At 46.1% G+C, this 16,941-nt stretch overlaps 1 protein-coding gene across 1 annotated transcript in view; it reads left to right on the plus strand.

Annotated features, from left to right (window-relative positions):
- The first annotated feature begins 209 nt into the window (after window positions 1-209).
- Window positions 210-16,941, plus strand: part of LOC137537213 (zinc finger protein 91-like) — a 96,800-nt gene continuing 80,068 nt past the window's right edge. The window contains exons 1-4 of the mRNA XM_068259315.1: window positions 210-325; window positions 449-546; window positions 659-1,766; window positions 14,310-15,855. Coding sequence (XP_068115416.1) covers window positions 241-325; window positions 449-546; window positions 659-1,766; window positions 14,310-15,855 — 2,837 coding nt within the window. The 5' untranslated portion in view covers window positions 210-240. The remainder of the gene's footprint in view (window positions 326-448; window positions 547-658; window positions 1,767-14,309; window positions 15,856-16,941) is intronic.

Raw genomic sequence — 16,941 nt, forward strand, 5'->3', positions numbered from 1 at the left:
CTGGTGATCATGTGACCATCACGGTGCCCCCACCTCACTCCCTGATATCTGAGGGACACAACAAGCAGAAGATTCTGGAAGTCACCAGGAAGATGATGGAGCTGCTGACAGGAGAGGTGAGCGGTGCTGGGAATTATGGGACATTATCCAGTAATAGCAAGCGGTGTGTCTGAGTGGTGACTGTATTATTGTATGTGTCAGGTTCCTATAAGGTGTCAGGATGTCACCGTCTATTTCTCCATGGAGGAGTGGCAGTATATAGAAGGACACCAGGACCTCTACAAGGACGCCATGATGGAGAATCAGCCGCCCCTCACATCACTTGGTAAGAGGAAACTTTCATTTCTTACAAAGGAGAGAGCAGTATGGAGGGTCCACCTAGATCCCCCATCATCTGCTAAACACATAGAGACAATGTATTCAGTCAGTGTGTGTTTGTTTCCTACAGATGTATTCAGTAACAGAAACCCTCCAGACAGATGCACAGGTCCTCTTTATTCCTGGGATTGTCCACAAGATGATCGCACCATTCCCCACCATTGTCAGGTAGGTGGGCTGAGGGTCATCAACGATTCCAAACTGTATTTCACTTTTTCTTTTGCATACGCTGTTATCAGTGTTCACAATTAAAATATTAGCTCTCATTTTGTGAACTTAGGGTGGAGAATTGATTCATGCAAGTGCTGTGTTTAAAGAGGAAGAAGAGACATATGTGAGGAGTGATCAGCAGTCTATGGAGGAGGGTGACATGATGGGGACAAGTAAAGAGGAAGAAGAGGAGACGTATGTGAGGCGTGATCAGCAGTCTATGGAGGAGGGAGATATGATGAGGACAAGTAAAGAGGAAGAAGGAGAGATGTATGTGAGGAGTGATCAGCAGTCTGTGGAGGAGGGTGACATGATGAGGACAAGTAAAGAGGAAGAAGAAGAGGCGTATGTGAGGAGTGACCAGCAGTCTATGGAGGAGGGTGACATGAGGACAAGTAAAGAGGAAGAAGAAGAGACGTATGTGAGGAGTGATCAGCAGTCTATGGAGGAGGGTGACATGATGAGGACAAGTAAAGAGGAAGAAGAAGAGACGTATGTGAGGAGTGATCAGCAGTCTATGGAGGAGGGTGACATGATGAGGACAAGTAAAGAGGAAGAAGAAGAGGCGTATGTGAGGAGTGACCAGCAGTCTATGGAGGAGGGTGACATGAGGACAAGTAAAGAGGAAGAAGAAGAGACGTATGTGAGGAGTGATCAGCAGTCTATGGAGGAGGGTGACATGATGAGGACAAGTAAAGAGGAAGAAGAAGAGACGTATGTGAGGAGTGATCAGCAGTCTATGGAGGAGGGTGACATGATGAGGACAAGTAAAGAGGAAGAAGAAGAGACGTATGTGAGGAGTGATCAGCAGTCTATGGAGGAGGGTGACATGATGAGGACAAGTAAAGAGGAAGAAGAAGAGACGTATGTGAGGAGTGATCAGCAGTCTATGGAGGAGGGTGACATGATGAGGACAAGTAAAGAGGAAGAAGAAGAGACGTATGTGAGGAGTGATCAGCAGTCTATGGAGGAGGGTGACATGATGAGGACAAGTAAAGAGGAAGAAGAAGAGACGTATGTGAGGAGTGATCAGCAGTCTATGGAGGAGGGTGACATGATGAGGACAAGTAAAGAGGAAGAAGAAGAGACGTATGTGAGGAGTGATCAGCAGTCTATGGAGGAGGGTGACATGATGAGGACAAGTAAAGAGGAGGACAATGTTACAGAGGGCAGAGCAGGTGAGTAAACATCGGTAAATATAGAATAATTTTGTATCTTATTGCTGGTGGGATTGTGTCACTGCTCACAGACTGGCCATATTAGGAGTTTGCTATGTACTTGTTTAAGATGTCATTGTTGATTGTGTTTGGCAAACACTTGCTGGCAGTAACAGTACAGACACCCTGATTGCTGTAGAGTTCCCTGTTCTGTTCTGTGGAGAGGGGAAGGTGGTAAAGGAGTGAGAAACGTCCTGCTACATTTCACAGCAGAAATACAATGTGGATAATGACTTAGTGTTACTCTCCTGTAATAAGCTGATAATGGTCACTGTACATTACTGTACACAGATTGGTCACAGTAGTGGTGACTTAGTGTTACTCTCCTGTAATAAGCTGATAATGGTCACTGTACATTACTGTACACAGATTGGTCACAGTAGGGGTGACTTAGTGTTACCGGCCTGTAATAAGCTGATAATGGTGACTGTACATTACTGTACACAGATTGGTCACAGTAGGGGTGACTTAGTGTTACTCTCCTGTAATAAGCTGATAATGGTCACTGTACATTACTGTACACAGATTGGTCACAGTAGGGGTGACTTAGTGTTACTGGCCTGTAATAAGCTGATAATGGTCACTGTACATTACTGTACACAGATTGGTCACAGTAGGGGTGACTTAGTGTTACCGGCTTGTAATAAGCTGATAATGGTCACAGTACATTACTGTACACAGATTGGTCACATTAGGGGGTGACTTAGTGTTACCGGCCTGTAATAAGCTGATAAAGGACACTGCACATTACTGTACACAGATTGGTCACAGTAGGGGTGACTTAGTGTTACCAGCCTGTAATAAACTGATAATAGTCACTGTACATTACTGTACACAGATTGGTCACAGTAGGGGTACATTAGTGTTACCGGCCTGTAATAAGCTGATAATGGTCACTGTGCATTACTGTACACAGATTGGTCACAGTAGGAGTGACTTAGTGTTACCGGCCTGTAATAAGATGATAATGGTCACTGTACATTACTGTACACAGATTGGTCACAGTAGGGGTGACTTAGTGTTACTGGCCTGTAATAAGCTGATAATGGTCACTGCACATTATTGTACACAGATTGGTCACAGCAGGGGTGACTTAGTGTTACCGGCCTGTAATAAGCTGATAATGGTCACTGTACATTACTGTACACAGATTGGTCACAGTAGGGGTAACTTTGTGTTACTGGCCTGTAAAAAGCTGATAATGGTCACTGTAGATTACTGTACACAGATTGGTCACAGTAGGGGTGACTTAGTGCTACTGGCCTGTAATAAGCTGATAATGGTCACTGTACATTACTGTACACAGATTGGTCACAGTAGGAGAGACTTAGTGTTACCGGCCTGTAATAAGCTGATAATGGTCACTGTGCATTACTGTACACAGATTGGTCACAGTAGGGGTGACTTAGTGTTACTGGCCTGTAATAAGCTGATAATAATCACTGTACATTACTGTACACAGATTGGTCACAGTAGGGGTGACTTAGTGTTACTGGCCTGTAATAAGCTGATAATGGTCACTGTATGCAGATTGGTCACAGAAGGGGTGGCTTAATGTTACCGACCTGTAATAATCTGATAATGGTCACTGTACATTACTGTATGCAGATTGGTCACAGTAGGGGTGACTTAGTGTTACCAGCCATTAATAAGCTGGTAATGGTCACTGTACATTACTGTACACAGATTGGTCACAGTAGGGTGGTGACTTAGTGTTACTGGCCTGTAATAAGCTGATAATGGTCACTGTACATTACTGTACACAGATTGGTCACAGTAGGGGTGACTTAGTGTTACTGGCCTGTAATAAACTGATAAGAAGAAGAGACATGTGTGAGGAGTGATCAGCAGTCTGTGGATGGGGGAACCTGATAGGGACAAGTAAAGAGGAGGACAGTGTCACAGAGGTAAGAACAAGTGAGTAATCAGCAGTAAATATAGAATAAATGTGTATCTTATTGCTGGTGTGATTGAGTTACTGCTCAAAGACTAGCTATATTAGGGGTTTGCTATGTACTTAATATTTTGTCATCTTAACCACTTCTCTACCACAGGTTTTTTTCCCCTTCAAAAACTCTTCCCATTCATTTGGTAATAACTTTATTGCTAATTATCACACTGAAATGATGTATAATTTTTTTTGCGGGACAAACTAGGCTTTCTTTGGGCAATACTTTATGCTAAGAATTATATTATTTCATATGCATTTGACAGCGAAGAAGAAGAATAAGAAAAAGAAAACAATGAAAAAATTCACCATTTCTCAGCTTTCAACCATTGTAGTTTAAAAATAAAATGTGCTATTGTAGATAAAACAGACATTTTATTTGCCCGTTTGTCACAGTTATTACAATGTTTAAATTATGTCCCTAGCACAATGTATGGCGATATTTTATTTTGGGTTAGGGGTGAAGGAGTTAAAAAGTAATGAAAATGTATTTCATATTTCTATGGTAAGGGTATAAAGGTGTATTTGGAAGTAGTTGTACTTTTTGGCCACAAGATGGTGCTATACTAACTCTGTTTTCTAAAAATAGAAAACCCAAACCAAGTGTTTACATGTGTTTATAAACAGGGACATAGAAAACTTGGCAGAAGCTGCTAAGGGGTTAAGATGTCATTGTTGATTGTGTTTGCCGACCACTTACTGACAGTAACAGTACAGACACCCCGATTGCTGTAGAGTTCCCTGTTCTGTTCTGTGGAGAGGGGAAGGTGGTAAAGGAGTGAGAAACATCCTGCTACATTTTACACCAGAAATACAATGCGGATAATGACGAAAGTGTTACTGGCCTGTAATAAGCTGATAATGGTCCCTGTACATTACTGTACGCAGATTGGTCACAGTAGGGGTGATTTAGTGTTACCAGCCTGTAATAAGATAATGGTCACTGTACATTACTGTACCCAGATTGATCACAGTAGGGGTGACTTAGTGTTACCGGCCTGTAATAGGCTGATAATGGTCACAGTACATTACTGTACACATATTGATCACAGTAGGGGTGACTTAGTGTTACTGGCCTGTAATAAGCTGATAATGGTCACTGTACATTACTGCACACAGATTGGTCACAGTAGGGGTGACTTAGTGTTACCAGCCTGTAATAAGCTGATAATGGTCCCTGTACATTACTGTACACAGATTGGTCACAGTAGAGGGTGACTTAGTGTTACTGGCCTGTAATAAGCTGATAATGGTCACTGTACATTACTGTACGCAGATTGGTCACAGTAGGGGTGACTTAGTGTTACTGGCCTGTAATAAGCTGATAATGGTTCCTGTACATTACTGTACACAGATTGGTCACAGTAGAGGGTGACTTAGTGTTACTGGCCTGTAATAAGCTGATAATGGTCACTGTACATTACTGTACACAGATTGGTCAGAGTAGGGGTGATTTAGTGTTACCAGCCTGTAATAAGCTAATGGTCACTGTACATTACTGTACCCAGATTGATCACAGTAGGGGTGACTTAGTGTTACCGGCCTGTAATAGGCTGATAATGGTCACAGTACATTACTGTACACATATTGGTCACAGTAGGGGTGACTTAGTGTTACTGGCCTGTAATAAGCTGATAATGGTCACTGTACATTACTGCACACAGATTGGTCACAGTAGGGGTGACTTAGTGTTACTGGCCTGTAATAAGCTGATAATGGTTCCTGTACATTACTGTACACAGATTGGTCACAGTAGGGGTGACTTAGTGTTACTGGCCTGTAATAAGCTGATAATGGTCACTGTACATTACTGTACACAGATTGGTCAGAGTAGGGGTGATTTAGTGTTACCAGCCTGTAATAAGCTAATGGTCACTGTACATTACTGTACCCAGATTGATCACAGTAGGGGTGACTTAGTGTTACCGGCCTGTAATAGGCTGATAATGGTCACAGTACATTACTGTACACATATTGGTCACAGTAGGGGTGACTTAGTGTTACTGGCCTGTAATAAGCTGATAATGGTCATTGTACATTACTGCACACAGATTGGTCACAGTAGGGGTGACTTAGTGTTACCAGCCTGTAATAAGCTGATAATGGTCCCTGTACATTACTGTACACAGATTGGTCACAGTAGAGGGTGACTTAGTGTTACTGGCCTGTAATAAGCTGATAATGGTCACTGTACATTACTGTATGCAGATTGGTCACAGTAGGGGGTGACTTAGTGTTACTGGCCTGTAATAAGCTTATAATGGTCACTGTACATTACTGTACACAGATTGGCCACAGTAGGGGGCGACTTAGTGTTACTATTAAAATTTACCGTATATACTCGAGTCTAAGTTTTTGGGACCCAAAAAGTGTCCCACAAGCAGAGTCCCCCCATACCGCGCCGTCTACCACAACATAAAAATCACATCTGCACATGCAGAGCTGCGGTGCCTCTCTGATTAATGTCTGTGCAGTCCCCACGGCAGTGTGACAAGTGCCACTAGTAAATTGTAAACATTTTTGCGATCCCCCAAGTATCCCGCAGCATATGTACAGTAGTTGGGCGTTCCGTTTCTTCCGGGTTAATGGCCCGCAGCATGCCTCCTCGTGAATCCCCCCCCCCCCCCCCCCTGGGTACAACCCTACATTTGTAAAGTCGTTCGGCACCGCCGCTCACGGTTAGCAGTGCACGATGTGTGTGAGTAAACCCCTCGCACGCCAAAGTAGCATACCTCTTTTTGATCCCCTAAGTATCCCCCGGCATCTGTACAGTATGGTAGTTGGTCTCCGTTGCTCTTGGGTACCGGTGTTCCAACATTTTAGCATACCCGACAGAATAGCATACAAATGCTACTGAGCATGTGCAAAGTCATGCAGGGCAGACATTAACCCCATAATACCCATCAGCAGCATTAACCTTTTCAACCCCAGTTAGCTGCCTGTGTGCTGATGTGCAATCTCCACTATCCAAGTGGACATAGAGTTAGAATAAAAAGTTGTCCGAGCGAAGCGAGGACCGAGCCCGCAGCCCAGCGAGCGAAGCGAGCGGGCAAGGGGACACTAATTCTACTAACAAGGGGTATATCACTTTAAATGTATGCTATTCTGTCAATGTATGCTAGTTAGTTGGAACACCGGCCCGCGCTGTAAATTTTTCCTCTGGAGCTTGTCTGCTGCAGTCTTGTCATTATGACGCCCTCTAGTGGCGACGCTTAACACGGGCACTACTGTGAGGTCAGAGTGATGAGACTGCGGCTGACAAGTTGCAGAGAAAACTTCACTGTGCGGGTCGGTGACCGGGAGGAATAGAACTACTGTACAGATTCCGGGGGATACTTAGGGGATCACAAAGAGGTATGCTACTATGGCGTGCGAGGGATTACTCACACACATCATGCACCAGTACTGCTAACCGTGAGCAACACCAACTACTTTACATATGCAGGGTGATATTGGGGCGGGCGGGGGTTTACTTAACCACAGCACCGGCCGGTAACTGGGATCAACGAAACCCAAGTACTGTACAGATGTCTGTATATAAATGGGGGGTTCACGAAGAGGTATGCTGCTCTGGCGGGAGGGGTTTACTGAACAACATAGCGGGCAGCTAACCGGGAGAAACGAAGCCCAACTACTGTACATATGCCAGGAGATACTCTGGGGAACCACAAAGATGTATGCTACAACTTCTGCTCTGGCAAGCAAAGGGTTCACAGTTTACTAGTAGCACTCAGCACATTGCCAGGGGGACCATGCAGAAAGTGATCAGAGAGAGAAATTATATAAACAGCTACATGCAAGGACAACCTACATTTATGACTAAATTTGTAACTATGAGTGCATGTATGTGCCTGGAATAACACATTAACTATCTTCAAACAATGCTTTTGTTCTACGCCATAAAGCCATTTCTCACCCTCAGCTTATACTCGGGACAAGCATTTTTTCCCCTTTTTTAGGTAAAAGTTGGGGGGTCGGCTTATACTCGGGTTGGCTTATACTCGAGTATATACGGGTACACTCAATCCTAGCTTGAGTTGATAAACAACTTCAGTAACCTAACTGTGTCTATTCCCCAGAAACTGTCTTTATTCACTGGGGGGGGGGGGGTTATATGTGGAGGAGATAGCTTTGCTCCCCCACTGAGTGTAGGGCTCACTGACTAACATTCCTCTCTCCTCTCACTACAGTAAGCCCACATGGCTCTCTGTCCTCCATCCTGTGCTGAGTGTAGGGCTCACTGACTAACATTCCTCTCTCCTCTCACTGCAGTAAGCCCACATGGCTCTCTGTCCTCCATCCTGTGCTGAGTGTAGGGCTCACTGACTAACATTCCTCTCTCCTCTCACTACAGTAAGCCCACATGGCTCTCTGTCCTCCATCCTGTGCTGAGTGTAGGGCTCACTGACTAACATTCCTCTCTCCTCTCACTGCAGTAAGCCCACATGGCTCTCTGTCCTCCATCCTGTGCTGAGTGTAGGGCTCACTGACTAACATTCCTCTCTCCTCTCACTACAGTAAGCCCACATGGCTCTCTGTCCTCCATCCTGTGCTGAGTGTAGGGCTCACTGACTAACATTCCTCTCTCCTCTCACTACAGTAAGCCCACATGGCTCTCTGTCCTCCATCCTGTGCTGAGTGTAGGGCTCACTGACTAACATTCCTCTCTCCTCTCACTACAGTAAGCCCACATGGCTCTCTGTCCTCCATCCTGTGCTGAGTGTAGGGCTCACTGACTAGCATTCCTCTCTCCTCTCACTACAGTAAGCCCACATGGCTCTCTGTCCTCCATCCTGTGCTGAGTGTAGGGCTCACTGACTAACATTCCTCTCTCCTCTCACTACAGTAAGCCCACATGGCTCTCTGTCCTCCATCCTGTGCTGAGTGTAGGGCTCACTGACTAACATTCCTCTCTCCTCTCACTACAGTAAGCCCACATGGCTCTCTGTCCTCCATCCTGTGCTGAGTGTAGGGCTCACTGACTAACATTCCTCTCTCCTCTCACTACAGTAAGCCCACATGGCTCTCTGTCCTCCATCCTGTGCTGAGTGTAGGGCTCACTGACTAGCATTCCTCTCTCCTCTCACTACAGTAAGCCCACATGGCTCTCTGTCCTCCATCCTGTGCTGAGTGTAGGGCTCACTGACTAACATTCCTCTCTCCTCTCACTACAGTAAGCCCACATGGCTCTCTGTCCTCCATCCTGTGCTGAGTGTAGGGCTCACTGACTAACATTCCTCTCTCCTCTCACTACAGTAAGCCCACATGGCTCTCTGTCCTCCATCCTGTGCTGAGTGTAGGGCTCACTGACTAACATTCCTCTCTCCTCTCACTACAGTAAGCCCACATGGCTCTCTGTCCTCCATCCTGTGCTGAGTGTAGGGCTCACTGACTAACATTCCTCTCTCCTCTCACTACAGTAAGCCCACATGGCTCTCTGTCCTCCATCCTGTGCTGAGTGTAGGGCTCACTGACTAACATTCCTCTCTCCTCTCACTACAGTAAGCCCACATGGCTCTCTGTCCTCCATCCTGTGCTGAGTGTAGGGCTCACTGACTAGCATTCCTCTCTCCTCTCACTGCAGTAAGCCCACATGGCTCTCTGTCCTCCATCCTGTGCTGAGTGTAGGGCTCACTGACTAACATTCCTCTCTCCTCTCACTACAGTAAGCCCACATGGCTCTCTGTCCTCCATCCTGTGCTGAGTGTAGGGCTCACTGACTAACATTCCTCTCTCCTCTCACTACAGTAAGCCCACATGGCTCTCTGTCCTCCATCCTGTGCTGAGTGTAGGGTTCACTGACTAACATTCCTCTCTCCTCTCACTACAGTAAGCCCACATGGCTCTCTGTCCTCCATCCTGTGCTGAGTGTAGGGCTCACTGACTAACATTCCTCTCTCCTCTCACTACAGTAAGCCCACATGGCTCTCTGTCCTCCATCCTGTGCTGAGTGTAGGGCTCACTGACTAACATTCCTCTCTCCTCTCACTACAGTAAGCCCACATGGCTCTCTGTCCTCCATCCTGTGCTGAGTGTAGGGCTCACTGACTAACATTCCTCTCTCCTCTCACTACAGTAAGCCCACATGGCTCTCTGTCCTCCATTCTGTGCTGAGTGTAGGGTTCACTGACTAACATTCCTCTCTCCTCTCACTGCAGTAAGCCCACATGGCTCTCTGTCCTCCATCCTGTGCTGAGTGTAGGGCTCACTGACTAACATTCCTCTCTCCTCTCACTACAGTAAGCCCACATGGCTCTCTGTCCTCCATCCTGTGCTGAGTGTAGGGCTCACTGACTAACATTCCTCTCTCCTCTCACTACAGTAAGCCCACATGGCTCTCTGTCCTCCATCCTGTGCTGAGTGTAGGGTTCACTGACTAACATTCCTCTCTCCTCTCACTACAGTAAGCCCACATGGCTCTCTGTCCTCCATCCTGTGCTGAGTGTAGGGCTCACTGACTAACATTCCTCTCTCCTCTCACTACAGTAAGCCCACATGGCTCTCTGTCCTCCATCCTGTGCTGAGTGTAGGGCTCACTGACTAACATTCCTCTCTCCTCTCACTACAGTAAGCCCACATGGCTCTCTGTCCTCCATTCTGTGCTGAGTGTAGGGTTCACTGACTAACATTCCTCTCTCCTCTCACTACAGTAAGCCCACATGGCTCTCTGTCCTCCATCCTGTGCTGAGTGTAGGGCTTACTGACTAACATTCCTCTCTCCTCTCACTACAGTAAGCCCACATGGCTCTCTGTCCTCCATCCTGTGCTGAGTGTAGGGCTCACTATCTAACATTCCTCTCTCCTCTCACTACAGTAAGCCCACATGGCTCTCTGTCCTCCATCCTGTGCTAAGTTTGAGACGGAGGTATTATACAGTCTTTTCAACTGGAGGAAAGTTGCTTCTATAATGCTGGGCATACATGGATTGTTTCTTTTTATCAATTGAGCCGCTGATGGCTCGATTGATAATATCCGACGTGTCCGATCACAGCGGCGGATCGATTCTGCGCTTGATCCCCGCGGGCGGACAATACAAAGAAAAATCGAGCGGCAGAAAAGAAGCGCCTGCGGGGACCAGTGGGAATCGATCCACACGCCCGCACGCGAACGAGCGGGGACACGCCGGCATTAAGCCAGCACATAAACGCACCGTGCATGCCCTGCATAACACTTTTGTAATGGACCCATTTGCTCTAACATGCAACAAGTTGATTACCTGACAAGCATCTACACACACGCCAACCAACTAAACAACCAACTATAAATACTATGCGTGCAAGCTAAACGACAAACTTCACAACATGTCTGCAGTCAAAAACAACAAAGTTGTACACACGTTCCAACCTGCATGATAGTTGGGCAAATTGTTTGCCAACCGTACACACCCAACTTATCTTCCAACTGACAAGTTTGGAAAATAGTTGGCCAATTGTTGGTACGTGTGTATGAGCCTTCAAATCTTTTGTATACCTGGTAAATTGCTGGCATGTAATACTTCCTGTGGTAAAGCTGCAATACTCATACACTGTAACAATTTGGGTTTCAATAATTTCTGTTCAATAACAGCTGATCGGTTGTGATTGACTTGGATTTAGGAATGGATCACAAGTACAAAGAAAGGCAACCTGTACTGTTAGCTCAGTGGTAATGAGCAGGCTAGATTGAAACTTGCAACTCTGTGTAAAGAAAACATCCTTGATTTATAATATACAGAATAAATAACAGCTATGCATCTGCCTTCCTGCTGCAGTGGAATAGTGTGAAACTTACAGTGGCTTGCAAAAGTATTTGGCCCCTTGACGTTTTCCACATTTTGTCACATTACTGCCACAAACATGAATCAATTTTATTGGAATTCCACGTGAATGACCAATACAAAATGGTGTACACGTGAGAAGTGGAACGAAAATCATACATGATTCCAAATTTTTTTAAAAAAATAAGTAACTGCAAAGTGGGGTGTGCGTAATTATTCGGCCCCCTGAGTCAATACTTTGTAGAACCACCTTTTGCTGCAATTACAGCTGCCATTCTTTTAGGGTATGTCTCTACCAGCTTTGCACATCTAGAGACTGAAATTCTTGCCCATTCTTCTTTGCAAAACAGCTCCACCTCAGTCAGATTAGATGGACAGCGTTTGTGAACAGCAGTTTTCAGATCTTGCCACCGATTCTCAATTGGATTTAGATCTGGACTTTGACTGGGCCATTCTAACACATTGATATGTTTTGTTTTAAACCATTCCATTGTTGCTCTGGCTTTATGTTTAAAGTCATTGTCCTGCTGGAAGATGAACCTCCACCCCAGTCTCAAGTCTTTTGCAAACTCCAAGAGGTTTTCTTCCAAGATTGCCCTGTATTTGGCTCCATCCATCTTCCCATCAACTCTGACCAGCTTCCCTGTCCCTGCTGAAGAGAAACACCCCCAGAGCATGATGCTGCCACCACCATATTTGACAGTGGGGATGGTGTGTTCAGAGTGATGTGCAGTGTTAGTTTTCCGCCACACATAGCTATTTGCATTTTGGCCAAAAAGTTCCATTTTGGTCTCATCTGACCAGGGCACCTTCTTCCACATGTTTGCTGTGTCCCCCACATGGCTTGTGGCAAACTGCAAACGGGACTTCTTATGCTTTTCTGTTAACAGTGGCTTTCTTCTAGCCACTCTTCCATAAAGGCCAACTTTGTGCAGTGCAGGACTAATAGTTGTCCTATGGACAGATTCCCCCACCTGAGCTGTAGATCTCTGCAGCTCGTCCAGAGTCACCATGGGCCTCTTGACTGCATTTCTGATCAGCGCTCTCCTTGTTCGGCCTGTGAGTTTAAGTGGACAGCCTTGTCTTGGTAGGTTTACAGTTGTGCCACACTCCTTCCATTTCTGAATAATCGCTTGAACAGTGCTTCGTGGGATGTTCAAGGCTTTGGAAATCTTTTTGTAGCCTAAGCCTGCTTTAAATTTCTCAATAAATGTATCCCTGACCTGTCTGGTGTGTTCTTTGAACATCATGGTGTTGTTGCTCCCAAGATTCTCTTAGACAACCTCTGAGGCCCTCACAGAGCAGCTGTATTTGTACTGACATTAGACTACACACAGGTGCACTCTATTTAGTCATTAGCACTCATAAGGCAATGTCTATGGGCAACTGACTGCACTCAGACCAAAGGGGGCCGAATAATTACGCCCACCCCTTTTTGCAGTTACTTATTTGTAAAAAAAATGTTTGGAATCATGTATGATTTCCGCTCCACTTCTCACATGTACACCACTTTGTATTGGTCTTTCACGTGGAATTCCAATAAAATCGATTCATGTTTGTGGCAGTAATGTGATAAAATGTGGAAAACTTCAAGGGGGCCGAATACTTTTGCAAGCCACTGTACCTATCCTTGCGGTATCTTGAGTCAATTCCGGGCATTGTCCTGATTGCTTAGATAACCTAAGGACCCATGAACACAACAGCGATTAGCGGGCGATTGCTGCTAATCGCCGAAGCACTATGACTTTTAAAGTGCTAGTGCTATTCTAACCTATGGTAGTAATCTCATTGCTGCAATTGGTGCCAATCGTGCGTGATATAGGATTAGCGACAATGATGCCCCTGATGAGTCGTATGACGAAACCGGTAGGACGGGGCCTCAGGCGCGGTGTGTGGAGAAGCTAAAGGAGCAAGGCGGCGGTGAGGACGTCCAAAATTTTATATATGCGCATTAATTCTGATACATTGTGAGTACACTATTTTATTGTTGCTTTTAATTGATTAAAACGGAGTTACGCTATGTTAGCTTTGTTTCTTGAGTCTGAAGGTTCTACAACAGTCTGAGCATCTGAGTGCATTGAAAAAGCGATCATAGCTGGTCAATAGAGGATCAGCCAGAGCGAGCATTTTTATTCATTTTTCACTCAGGTGTGGACACTTATGGGATACACGAGGGGAGCCCGAGTACGGCTAATGTTTAGCTGCAGGGAGGGGCAATGAGATGCAAATAACTCTGACTTGTATGCAAATATAGTGCAAAATGTATGCAGATAATAACATTTGTCAAGCTAAAGTAATAGTCATGAGATTGGCTGCCTGTAATGGGCACAACCTTCTGCAGTTCTCTGTCAGGCTGATATCTAGTGATGGTCAGTGACCTGCCAAAAGCTCTGATTGTATGCTAATTATATGCAAAGTAATGCAGCTGCTGCATTTAGTCAATTTCTAATCTGCATAAACTTTGCACCAATTTGGAATTATCAGCAGCTCACTGACCCTCCCTAATGATGGCTGGATAGTGTAATGGTTACGGGCTCTGTTTCTGACACAGGCAACCTGGGTTCGAATCTCGGCCCTGCCTGTTCAATAAGCCAGCGCCTATTCAGTAGGAGACCTTGGGCAAGACTCCATAACACTGCTACTGCCTATAGAGCACGTCCTAGTGGCTGCAGCTCTGGCGCTTTGAGTCCGCCAGGAGAAAAGTGTGATATAAATGTTCTGTGTTTGTTTGTTTGTAATGATAATTATTCCTCCCCTCAGAATTCTCTAACAGGAAGTGATGATGTTTCTCTATTTGCAGGGCGGAGTCCCAGCATCAGGAACCTCTCAGAGACTCGTCTCTCTGTATCCACAGACTGTACAACGGATGATGATGTCACTGGACAAGAGTCTCCTGCAGATATCCTGGTGACCTTAAATATTCCCCCAGACTCCCCTCATCTGTCTAACCCTGAGGGGCCTCACACCCAGCACAGCTCTCCCCCTGCTGGAGGGTCTTATTCCTGTTCTACGTGTGGGAAATGTTATGCATGGAAATCACAGCTTGTCATACATGAGAGATCTCACACTGGTGAAAAGCCCTATTCATGTGCTGAGTGTGGGAAATGCTTTTCAATTAAATCAAACCTTGTCACACATGAGAGATCTCACACTGGTGAAAAGCCGTATTCTTGTGCTGAGTGTGGAAGATGTTTTACACAGAGATCATACCTTGTCATACACAAGAGATCTCACACTGGTGAGCAATCCTATTCATGTGCTGAGTGTGGGAAATGTTTTGGACAGAAATCAAATCTTGTCACACATGAGAGAACTCACACTGGAGAGAAGCCTTATTCATGTGCTGAGTGTGGGAAACGTTTTGCACATAAACCATATCTTATCACACATGAGAGAACTCACACTGGAGAGAAGCCTTATTCATGTGCTGAGTGTGGGAAATGTTTTGCACATAAACCATATCTTATCACACATGAGAGATCTCACACTGGAGAGAAGTCCTTTGCGTGTGCTGAGTGTGGGAAATGTTTTACAACGAAATCAAATCTTGCCACACATGAGAGAACACACACTGGAGAGAAGACATATTCATGTGCTGAGTGTGGGAAATGTTTTAGAGATAAAGGAAGCCTTGTCATACATGAGAGATCTCACACTGGAGAGAAGCCCTATTCATGTGCAGAGTGTGGGAAATGTTTTGCACATAAATCAAATCTTGTCACACATGAGAGAACTCACACTGGAGAGAAGCCTTATTCATGTGCTGAGTGTGGGAAATGTTTTGCACTTAAACCACTTCTTGTCATACATGAGAGAACTCACACCGGAGAGAAGCCCTATTCATGTGCTGAGTGTGGGGAATGTTTTATTAAGAATTCACACCTTGTCATACATAAGAGATCTCACACTGGTGAGCAATCCTTTTCATGTGCTGAGTGTGGGAAATGTTTTACAATGAAATCAAGTCTTGTCACACATGAGAGAACTCACACTGGTGAGAAGCCCTATTCATGTGCTGAGTGTGGGAAATGTTTTGCACATAAACCACATCTTGTCACACATGAGAGAACTCACACTGGAGAGAAGCCCTATTCATGTGCTGAGTGTGGGAAATGTTTTGCACATAAACCATATCTTATCACACATGAGAGATTTCACACTGGAGAGAAGCCCTTTGTGTGTGCTGAGTGTGGGAAATGTTTTACAACAAAATCAAATCTTGCCACACATGAGAGAACTCACACTGGTGAGAAGCCCTATTCATGTGCTGATTGTGGGAAATGTTTTGCACATAAACCACGTCTTATCACACATGAGAGAACTCACACTGGTACACTAAATAGGCAGTAATGTGTGCCGGTTACATTTCGGAAGTGACACAGGCCTCTCATTGATACCGGTGATCACGGGGGCCTGAGGGGAGATGAATGAATGGGAACAAAGTTCTCATACATTCATCTTAATGATCAGTAGCGGAAATGAGTGGTCAGAAGGGAGCGCAGAGGCACGATCAGATAATGATCAGTGTTTTTGAAGTTTTTCTGTCCCCCACTACCAATCCTCCCTGACGCCGAGACCATCGCGATCATGTGCTAAGCCCCACAAACTGCACAGATGTGAGCCTCGTGTCCCTGCGGCTACAGCAGCACTTGCCATGGACATGAGCCTCGTGTCCCTGTGGCTAAAGCTGCACTTGCCGTGGCCATGAGCCTCGTGTCTCTGCGGCTACAGCAGTACTTGTGGCCATGAGCCTCGTGTCCCTGTGGCTACAGCAGCACTGGCCGTGGCCATGAGCCTCGTGTCCCTGCGGCTACAGCAGCCTTTGCCGTGGCCATGAGCCTCGTGTCCCTGTGGCTACAGCAGCACTTGCCGTAGCCATGAGCCTCGTGTCCCTGTGGCTACAGCAGCACTTGCCGTGGCCATGAGCCTCGTGTCCCTGTGGCTACAGCAGCACTTGCCGTGGCCATGAGCCTCGTGTCCCTGTGGCTACAGCAGCACTTGCCATGGCCAATAGCCTCGTATCCCTGTGGCTACAGCAGCACTTGCCATGGCCAATAGCCTCGTGTCCCTGTAGCTACAGCAGCACTTGTCATGGCCATGAGCCTCGTGTCCCTGTGGCTACAGCAGCACTTGTCATGGCCATGAGCCTCGTGTCCCTGTGGCTAAAGCTGCACTTGCCGTGGCCATGAGCCTCGCATCCCTGTGGCTACAGTGGCACTTGCCGTGGCCATGAGCCTCGTGTCCCTGCGGCTACAGCAGTACTTGTGGCCCTGAGCCTTGTGTCCCTGTGGCTACAGCTGCACTTGCCGTGGCCATGAGCCTCGTGTCCCTGTGGCTACAGCAGCACTTGCCGTGGCCATGAGCCTCGTGTCCCTGCAGCTACAGCAGCACTTGCCATGGCCAATAGCCTCATGTCCCTGTGGCTAGAGCAG

The sequence above is a fragment of the Hyperolius riggenbachi genome, chromosome 10, assembly GCF_040937935.1.
Source record: "Hyperolius riggenbachi isolate aHypRig1 chromosome 10, aHypRig1.pri, whole genome shotgun sequence".
In the NCBI taxonomy this organism is placed as follows: domain Eukaryota; kingdom Metazoa; phylum Chordata; class Amphibia; order Anura; family Hyperoliidae; genus Hyperolius; species Hyperolius riggenbachi.